A 10050-nucleotide genomic window follows, 5' to 3' on the forward strand; every position below is an offset into this window, starting at 1 on the left:
AGAAAGATACCCAATTGCAGAACAAGGAGAACAGTTATTTTTATTCACAAAAGGGAAGAAACCTGTTCACCACACAAAGAACCAGATACGACTCAACATGCTAGCTCTGAGATTTTGATACTGCAGGCTATAGCGGAGTTAGTGAAGTCAAAATAAATGATCGACTTTCTTACTACCGATAAGGACACACCTTATGCTATGTCCCAATAATCTCTGTTCTCCCAAAGTGTGCACTTGTTCACTTCCCTTAATGGACTCACCCCTAGTCTACATCAATCTAATGATTTTAACTTTATGGGGAGGAATGAACGCGCAAGTGCACACATCAGGAGGAAGGAGAGATTATTGGGACGCACCCAAGGACATAGGTTGTAGCAGGTCTGGTAGTTTCCCCAATTCTTTACACCCTGAACATATCAAACAAGGAACATCAATGCAATGTCATAGAAACTTCCCAGCATAAACCCGTGATGGAGCTGAAACATGAATTGACATTTGAATGAATAACTGAACAGGAAGTGCCAGTTTCAATAGCGCTACAACTAAAGTAGACTAGATCATAAACATAATCAACAACTTGTAACATACAAACAAAATGCTGCCTCATTCGTAACAATTCCTAATATGTAGCCTAACAGTCCCTTTTCAGCACCCTCCAGGCCTCTCCAGCTTTACAGCAGGGGTGTGACTCAATACTTAGCTTCCTTCTCCATCACTGCAGACAAGTGAAAGTTTCAGATCGATTTCAAGTTTCAACAAATAACATTTCACCTGTTAGGCCATGCTGGATCAGTGCTCCTAGACGAGAGAGCACAAGGAGAAGAAGCCTTTTTATACTATTGAGTACCCCAAGTCTGTCTCAAAGTCCCAGCTCCATCCTCCTCCCTACCAGCCTCCCCATTAGCACTATGAGTCACGGTACGCAAAGACGGCACGGAGGAGGACCCCGATGGACCTGTTTCCTCAGTCATCAACCAGTCCCTCTGCCGTTGCCTCTGCTTCTCCCTAATCTGCGCCAGGACCTTCCGGTGCTCCTCCCCACTCATCCAGCGTTCCATGCCCTTCTTGACGTAGTAGCGGGTGTCTCCGAACCACTGGGTGAGAGCCTTCCGCGAGAGGCCTGTCTGCTGCTGCAGTTGCGTGTAGTCCCCTTTGTTGGGCCACTGGCAGGTGAGGAAGAAGTGTCTCAGGAGCTCCAGCTGGGCTATTGTCTTGTTCTTCGGCCACGGGCCCATTTTGATAACTTGCTCTTTTCCGTCGTCATCGATGAATTTGGTGATCCCCACCGCGTTCCGCTCCTCCTTCAGTTCCTTCTTGATGTTCTTTTCCCATCTCTTAACTCCAGCTCTGGCCGTTTCCTCTTTGTCTGCTGTTCCCGTCTTCTTCTTCTGTACTTCCGCTGGTTCTTTCTCTTTTTCCTTCACGTTTGACCTAATCTGGTGGGTGGTGTTAGCGGGGTTGCCATGGACATGGTTACCATTGCGGCTCCTGCTTAGGAAGTCGACATCATCTACTTGACAGACCCTTTTCTTCGTCGGTGACGGTCTGACCCTGCTGTCAGTTGGCGGTGGTGGTTGTGTCAGACGCTGAATAAGCTGTGTCTGTGACGACAGGAGGTCGTTGGGCTGTGACTGGCCGTTCTCTTCAGACTCTGGGTCGGCCTTGACGCGGTGGTGGAGCAAGAAACGCCGGTTGCAGAACCACTTGCGGATGTACTTCATGTGGAGCCTGGTGAGGGCCTGCAGACGCTGGAGCTCCTCCTTCGGAGGATTTGTGTTACAGCCGAAGCTCCGCCACAGCTCTGAGTGAAAATCCTGACAGTGCCTCTGGGGTTTGAGGTTTTCGTGGGCTTTGTCGGGGGCTTCTAGGGTTTGCCCTGTGGTTGTGGGGGGCGCCACTAAACACAGAGGGACTGGAGGTGAAGGGTGTTGCGGATTGGAGTTATTGGGTGCAACAACAGGGTGGCGTTTACGGCGTTTTCGAGGAACGGGTGAGGAGGGCTCAAAGGTCAGGCTGCTAAGCTGATTGGAGGTGGAGACAGGTGAATGTTCACTCCTGTTTCTCCCATCACCCTCCTTACTGAGGGGAGGCAATACCTTCTCTTCTTTCTCTTTTTTGTCCTTCTCCTTCGCCTGGTTTGGTCCGCAAATCTTGCACCGTGCCATACAGATCTCTTCTGCATCCCAGCTGATCCCATAGCGGAGCCGCTGGACCATGAACCACACTCTGACCTAAGATAAGGACAGGATAAGATTGGTTGTTTTCACAAGAAATGTGCTGCTGACTCCTAATGACTACAGGAAGGGGCTGCAAATGGAAAGAAGCTGAGCAAGGACCATGTGTTGGTAGTTTGCCCATGCTATGTCGAAGTGGACAGCCATGTATCAGGGCAAGAGGACTGGGGACTGTACAGGGGACTATACCTGGTCCAGATGCAGAGAGCAGCTCTGGGCGAGCGACGCCATCTCCCCCAGGGTCGGGTATGGGAACACGTTGAAGGCCTCTATGAGATAAGCCACGCCGTCCAGTTCCTGGGTCTGGTCTGAGCACGCCCACAGGAGCTTCAGGTGTTCGGAGACCAGAGGCAGACACACCACGTGGTTCTGGTTGAGGTCGAAGGGAGCCGGAGCCAGATTGTAGGGGGACGCTGTGCCTACCCTCCCCTGACTTTTGGGGTACATTATCCCTGTGCCCCCCTTGCTGCTGTCAGCGGGGCCTACAGGAGGGAAGGGAGTGGGGTCAGGGATGGAGGCTGGGTACCGTGGTTGTGGTATAGGGGTAGCTGATGTTAGGGCTGGAGCTAACTCACTCTTCTCTGTGAGCTTAGCAGCTGGATCTGGATGCTTGTCCAGCTCTGCTGTCCGCTTTGTTCTGGTCATCACAGCACTCTTATGGTAATGAATATATATAATTTAAAAACTCCTATGTTTTTTGTATATTCTTTTCATAATGTAAAAAACAAAGTTGGCTAGCTAGTTTGCTACTATAGTTAGAACTGCTTTGGACAAATTAGCTAGCTACACTTCCATCCATGTGTTGTTGTCATTGTTGTGTGTATATGCATTCCGTGCATAGGTTGTGTGCAATGCAATGTAAGTAAGCTACAGTATTTGCTACTGTTAACCAACAATGCTAGCTTGCTAGCTAACTATTTGCTAGCTACTATAGCTAACTGGGATTTATAGTTAGCTAACTAGCGCTACTTATCACTGTTATTATCCCAACAACAAATATTTATCTAACAGTACTTAACGTTACCATTAGATACCATTAATCGAACTCACAGTATGGCTGTTTGCTGTGCTTCAGTGTTGTTTCTCATACCATGGGCACCGTATCCATGACCACGTAGCTAGCTAACTTTAAGCGTCAACCCTAGCTACATGCCACCGATTATTATTTTTGATTACAGGATGGATGGATTCAGGTTTACATGTAAACTTGCACTTTGTCTCCCCCTGTTGGCTGTGTTGTACATCTAACATGAGTTCCATTAATTTATGCCCTGGATCCCTTTCTCCCGGTTTCCACTAGATACAGTGGTGGAAAAGGTACCCGATTTTCATACATGAGTAAAAGTAAAGATACTGTACCTTAATAGAAAACGAATCACGTAAAAGTGAGTCACACAGTAAAATACTACTTGAGTAAAAGTTTCAACGTATTTGGTTTTAAATGTAATTAAGTATCAAAAGTAAATGTAATACCTAAAATATACTTACGTTTTAAAAGTAAAAGTATAAATCATCCAACATTTCTTATATTAGGCAAAACAGATGGCACAATTTCCTTGTTATTTTAATTTATGGCTAGGCAGGGGCACACTCCAACACCCAGACATAATTTACAAACGAAGCACTTGTGTTTAGTGAGTCCGCCAGATCATAGGCAGTATGGATGACCAGGGATGTTCTCTTGACAAGTGCTTGAATTGGAGCATTTTCCTGTCCTGCTAAGCATATGAAATGTAACGAGTACTTTTGGGTGTCAGTGAACATTTATGGAGTAAAAAGTACATAATTGTCTTTAGGAATGTTGTGGAATAAAAGTAAAAGTTGTCAAAAATATAAATAGTAAAGTACAGAGACTTACAAACGACTTAAACTATAACCCTTACCTAACTCTTACTTTAACCATTTAAAATGTCAACTTCAATGGTGTAGGTACTCTCAAGGATTCAGGATGGCACTGACCGATTCCACAGCCACAAAGTCCAAATTTGCTACAAAAAGTTATACAAAATGTGTGTTATACATAAGGTTAGCAGTGTGGTTAGGATTAGGTTAAAAATACAATTTTAAGAAGATACATTCTAGAAATGGGTGGGGTTTAGACATAATATTGGCTGTATTTAAGAGGATCAAAACGACTGCAGGCGACTGCTGACTGACTGATCTACAAAGCACCTTTCATCAAAACGACTCATTATTATTTGTAGATCAGTCAGTCACAATTTACCCATGATGCGTTGCGGGTTTGAGCCTCTCGAACACGGCCTATGACTGTTGCTGTGTTAATGATACATTGGAGCTGAAGATTCGAATCACGTTCTTTACCACTACTTTACGCACATTTTGGTGGTCACCCAACCTCGAGTCCGTTCACATTTCCCACTGTCCATCGTGAATGATAATTCTTCAAGTTTTCACTTAGGGCCCTCAAAGGGCTAGGGCCGGCTTTGACTGCATGTGCTGGTATGGATGTGGGTACTCAGACCTGCAAGCCACTGAGGGCCCTCATGAAGACTTCAGATTTTTTGTGGCCCCCCACCCCTATCCAAGTTGGCATCCCTGATTTAGCTCTTCTTGAGACGCTGTTGAGTTTTGGCAACATGAGAGAAGCATGTAACCACGTGCACAATCATCCTAAAACCTCCTAAGGAATTTGGTGGTGTTTTTTGTCTTCCAGTAATGTTATACTATGCTATTACTATATTTGGGTATGTTATGTAGAATACTATCATTATGTGATCTTGCAGCCATTGATTCGGCTTTGACCTAACTTTATTAAACAAGCACCATTCGCCAGAGTAACATGTTCTCAGGAGATGACCCAGCCATTGCCAGACAGTATGGAGCGCAGCAGTGGGGATGCCCATGTGGAGAGGTCTATCAGTTTCAACAGCAGTCTTACCACCACCGAAACCTAATGAGTGAGTCTCATCAGGGTCCGATGTGCAAGTGTGAGAGGGTTACTGGTATGCTGTATATAGAGGAATTCTGTGAGCTTGTCTAGGCAATATCTTAAATGTATTGAATTCAGTTTGGATCCCGACTATTGTGCTGCCATGCTATGTTGTCGTCTTAGGTCTCTCTTTATGTGGTGTTCTGGCGTCTCTCTTGTCATATGTGTTTTGTCCTATATTTTTATTTAATTTTTAATCCCAGGAGACTTTTTGCCTTGTGGTAGGCCATCATTGTAAATAAGAATTTGTTCTTAACTGACTTGCCTAGTTAAATAAAGGTGAAACAAAATAAAAAATATTGTGTCTTACACTGGCTAGATTTCAGTTAACATACAAGGCAGGACTTTGTCTCCCCCTGCTAGTTAAATTACCCACCTATCACAATGTTGTTCCATTGAACTTCCATCTTTTCATGTCCCTTAATCACGTTTCATTGACCTCATCATTGTACAATATGCTGTGGTTTCTGTCCAGATATTTTGAAATGGTTAATTTACAAACAGGTCTGAGGAATACATTGCCATTTTCTTAAGGTGTGTAACTGACTAGTTTTCATTATGTCTGTATATTTACTTTACTTCATAGTGTTTTCCAGGATGATTCATTTTCATATATTTTGGTATTAGTCAAACATGTCATGCCGTTTTTAAGCCACATTTGTTGTTGTTTCAGTCTTGTCAGATCTGACCAGTCGGATAAACACTCCAAACAGCCTACCCGACCGCTCGGGGTCGTCCGCATGGTCCTAAAGCACACCGTCGCCTGGTTTTGTATCACATTCCAATAGTAAAACTGAAAATGCAATTTCAGAATGACATGTCCGCCCCAGTGAAAGTTGCGCCCCTGGTTCTGACCAATAAAGAGCATTCCATATGACTTGTTTCACCGTTTGTTTTAGAGCAATGGTCACCATCGACCGGTCCATCTCCAAGGCATTCCTAGTCGATCACCAAGCATTTAGGTAAAAGAAAACAACGATAAAGCGCAGAAACACGCCATCGGGTCGGTCGTCTCGCGTCGAACAGCGCAAGATGTGCAAGCTGTCAAATCAAAGGCACTCATTTGATATAAAGTATTTTTTTACGAAAATTAAAACGTAAAAGTAACAAACTGGGACGAGGTTGGAGTAATAACATGTTCAACTACTTAAGACATTGTCTCGAATCTAGAAAATTAACAGCTAAAGTAGAATTTTTCACTTCGCTCATTGACTTCTCAAACCCAGGCCTGTTCTGCTTCGCAAGCTTTCCCGGAAGTGTCACGATGTTGCGTCTCTGGGTTTAGAAACTTTGTGATGAAGCCTAGCGTTCCTTATTTAATTGTATTTATTTCGTACAGTTGACGGTAGGTGCACTTTATTCCGCAGTCCCAGCAAAAGGAAGGCAAAGTGTTCCCATTTTGAACCATTTCATGTGTCTGAACTCCGCCTACCCTGCAGGCCCAGAGAGCAAATCAAGTGCACCTATAGGACAACACTTTAGCTCAGCTCACCTATCTGCATAGGCGGAAATCCCAGGGGGGACGGGGGGGACACGACCCCCCCATCCTGGGAAAAATATGATTTGTCCCCCCCAATATATCACTGTAAACATAACTATGTAATTTCAATAATATTAATAATACGCAATGAAAGCACTTGTGCTGATTATAGACACTTAATAGCGCGTTTTTAAGTTTCACAAGATTGCGACCCCCCCGCCCTTTGCCTCACAATGATTTGATCCACTGCCAGTTCTTTAGCTTGCAAGGTAATAGAGGGTTCGTATCTACTGTCCGAAAGGCACTCAATGTACGTAACTGACGTGAGGTAATCCAGTCAATCGCGCCATAGCAATGTATATATTTTTTTAATGTTGCAGGGTTCACACACTAGCTGAATTTGCAGAGCTAGCGCGCAAACTAAAGCAAACATTAACTATCAAGCTAGCTAGTACCTATTCCATTTATGTGGCGTCGTCAAATATGGAATATTTGCTATCGTCAGTTTATTCCAAGATTAGCATGCAGCTGTAGTGCTTCAAAGTCCCTGTGATAAGGTTAGCGATAAACTGAAGTCCAAACTGAACAGAACTACACTCTCTTATACCATTGTCTTAAATATATTTAATGGTCTCGTTGCAAAAGCTAAATTGTCGCTAGTGATTTTTTTTTTCACCTTTATTTAACCAGGTAGCAAAGATTATAGCAAACACCACAGAAACGGAATTGGTGCTCGCTAGCTTTGCAAATTCAGCTATTGTTGGAAGCCTGCCAATATGAAACAAACTATGTTAAAATTTCAAAACGTTGCAGCATGTGTTGTGTAAATGTGTGTGTGTGCAGCTAGACCGGCCAGCCAGCCAGGTAGAAACATGTCAGAAAAAAGTAAAAAGACGGACATCAGAGTATTTTTCAGTACACCAAAACGCAAAGTAAGAACTCTAGTAGCCTAATATCTCAAAGACGAGTTGATAAAATGTTCATAAGAAAGAAGTGAAATGCTAATGGAAATGTTTCACAATGATGTCATTAGGCAGAGCAGGCAACAGATGGCACACAGACAGCAGAGCTGGGGACAGATATGCAGGGTCAGATTGGCAGAGACAGGGAGTCTCAGGTAAGTTTGTTGAGTCTTTGTTTGGCAACATTATGAAAGGTTCTCAATTTTTTTGATTTGTAAAATAGGGACATAATTGGAAAATGCCATGGATACCCCCACTCAACTTAAACTGGTGACTAAACTAAGATTTGTTTAATGCAATGGTATTGCTGTTGTGATTAATTGTGTAGTTTTGGGTACCGGTAGTTAGGAGTACAGCAAACACCTTATTTCTTTTCTAGGAGACAGACTGTGAGTCAGTGAGGGTGGTGAAAGGGAAAGAGCCAAGGAGAGAGACTTCAGAGGACAGTGTCACAGCCACGGCAGGACCAGGTGTCACCCTTGTTGCCAGCAGCACCAGTATAGGGGACAGTGGCACAGCATCATCCAGTTACCTCAGTGATGGCACAAAACCATATCAGCCACACCCACAATTTATAGAACCGCAAACAGAGTGTTGACGTTTCAAGAGAGATGGTTTCGCGATTTCCCCTGGCTACATTATAATCCATCAATAAAAGGAGTGTTGTGTTTTCACTGTAGCCAAGGGTTTTCAAGCCAGCCATCTTTTGGCCAAAGAGCAGATGCTGCCTTCATTAGTGCAGGATTTAGGAACTGGAGAAAAGCCATTGAAAAATTCACAGCACATCAAAACTGCCAAACCCATCGCCACTTTGTAACTGTAACAGCACACCAGCTAAATCCAATCAGTGTCCAGTTATCCAGCGCGTGGGGTAAACAGCAGGAGGACGCAAGGCATTGCTTGATGAAAATTGTTAGTTCGGTGCGGCATGTAGTAAGACAGGGACAAGCCTTTAGAGGCCACACGGATGACAGTGGGAATTTATACCAGCTTTTGAAACTCAGGGCAGAAGAGGATGATCCCATTTTACTGAAGTGGTTAACAGAGCGTACCACAATGTACACAGGCCCCAAAGCACAGAATGAAATTCTGAACATCATGGCCAATACAGTCATTCGAGGCATTGCAGCTGAGATTAGGTCTCTTCCGATTGTACAATTTTCATTAATTGTTGATGGTACTCAAGATGTCTCTGGTGCTGAACAGGAGAGTGTCTGTCTGCGTTATGTTGACCATGACCTTGTCCCTCACGAGGAGTTTATTGGGCTATACAGGGTGTCGGAGACAACAGGCGAGGGCATTGCGAAAGTGGCAACTGATGTGTTGTTGAGGCTCAATTTGCCCATGTCTGGCTTACGTGGGCAGAGTTACGATGGTGCCTCAAACATGGCAGGAAAATACACAGGTGCACAGGAAATTGTGAGGAGGCAGCAGCCATTAGCCCTCTATGTCCATTGTGGAGCACACTGTGTAAATCTGATTACACAGGCTGGCTGCTCAGCCTCCCCACTGATCCGGGATTCCCTTTCTTGGGTCCATCAGTTAGGTGTCCTTTATGGCCAGTCAGGAAAGTTTAAGAGCATGTTTGAATCAATTGCCACATCCAAAGATACGAATCTGACCACCCTGAAACCCCTATGTCCAACAAGGTGGACTGTGCGGAATACTGCTATTAGAGCTGTGCTAGGGCAGTATGAGCGGGTACTCAGCAGCCTAGAGGAGATGGCAAAAACTGCATCCAAGACAGCTTCAACTGCCAGTGGCTTATTCGAGCACTTCAGCAAAGGCAAGACTGTGTTGGGCCTCACACTTGCCTCTGCTGTTCTTGGAGAGCTTGAATGTCTAAACATTTCACTGCAGAAGAAAACTCAGACTGTCTCTGGTATGCAGGCTGCAGTCGAGTGTGTGCGGTCATCTCTTAGGGGCAAGAGAAATGACGAAAGCTACCTTGCACTGTATGAGAAAGCAACAACTTTGATTGACTATTGAATCCATTGAGACGCACTCAAGACGATTTGCTGGCAAAGCAGTGGATCACTATAGGGCAGAATTTTTTTAAGTGTTGGATGGTGTGGAGGTTCAGTTTGGCGACCGTTTTGACCAGGACAGTCTAAATGTCCTGCAAAAGTTGGAAAGAGCGCTTCTCACGGGGGAGTTGGATGAGTCTCTAGATCAGTACCCTGAGCTGAACATAGATTCTCTTTCAGTGCAGATCCCTCTCTTTCACAACAAATACCCCTGTAGCAGCAGTGGAGAGGCAGCAGAGGTCCTCAGGAGGCTTCCAGTGGAGGTGCGGGGGTTGTTTGACCAAGTTGAGGTGCTGATCAGAATTTTGTTTGTGGTGCCAGTGTCTTCATGTGAGGCTGAGAGGAGTTTCAGTGCACTCCGCAGGTTAAAGACTTGGCTACGGGCTAGCATGGGCCA

At 44.7% G+C, this 10050-nt stretch overlaps 1 protein-coding gene across 2 annotated transcripts; it reads right to left on the bottom strand.

Moving 5' to 3' along the window:
- Positions 1 to 14: 14 nt before the first annotated feature.
- Positions 15 to 5928, bottom strand: LOC120049723 (zinc fingers and homeoboxes protein 3-like). 2 transcript variants are annotated; one of them, XM_038996085.1, is made up of 4 exons: positions 4572 to 5928; positions 4118 to 4222; positions 2424 to 2716; positions 15 to 2231 (listed from the first exon to the last, which is right to left on the bottom strand). In XM_038996085.1, the coding sequence occupies exons 3-4, from the start codon at positions 2679 to 2681 to the stop codon at positions 837 to 839; spliced, it is 1653 nt and encodes a 550-aa protein (XP_038852013.1). In that variant the 5' UTR covers positions 2682 to 2716; positions 4118 to 4222; positions 4572 to 5928; the 3' UTR covers positions 15 to 836. The 2 variants fall into 2 exon arrangements, with proteins under 2 accessions (XP_038852013.1, XP_038852012.1); XM_038996084.1 differs by lacking the exons at positions 4118 to 4222; positions 4572 to 5928 and having other exon boundaries at positions 2424 to 3899.
- Positions 5929 to 10050: the final 4122 nt, after the last annotated feature.

The sequence above is a fragment of the Salvelinus namaycush genome, chromosome 6 (genome assembly GCF_016432855.1).
Source record: "Salvelinus namaycush isolate Seneca chromosome 6, SaNama_1.0, whole genome shotgun sequence".
Classification (NCBI taxonomy): domain Eukaryota; kingdom Metazoa; phylum Chordata; class Actinopteri; order Salmoniformes; family Salmonidae; genus Salvelinus; species Salvelinus namaycush.

Bases quoted from the DNA above. Each gene is read 5' to 3' on its own strand.
- LOC120049723 (XM_038996084.1), bottom strand. From the start codon at position 2,879: ATGACCAGAACAAAGCGGACAGCAGAGCTGGACAAGCATCCAGATCCA. The intron at 2,232-2,423 runs GTATAGTCCCCT...TCCTTATCTTAG, and splicing joins GCTCTCTGCATCTGGACCAG to GTCAGAGTGTGGTTCATGGT.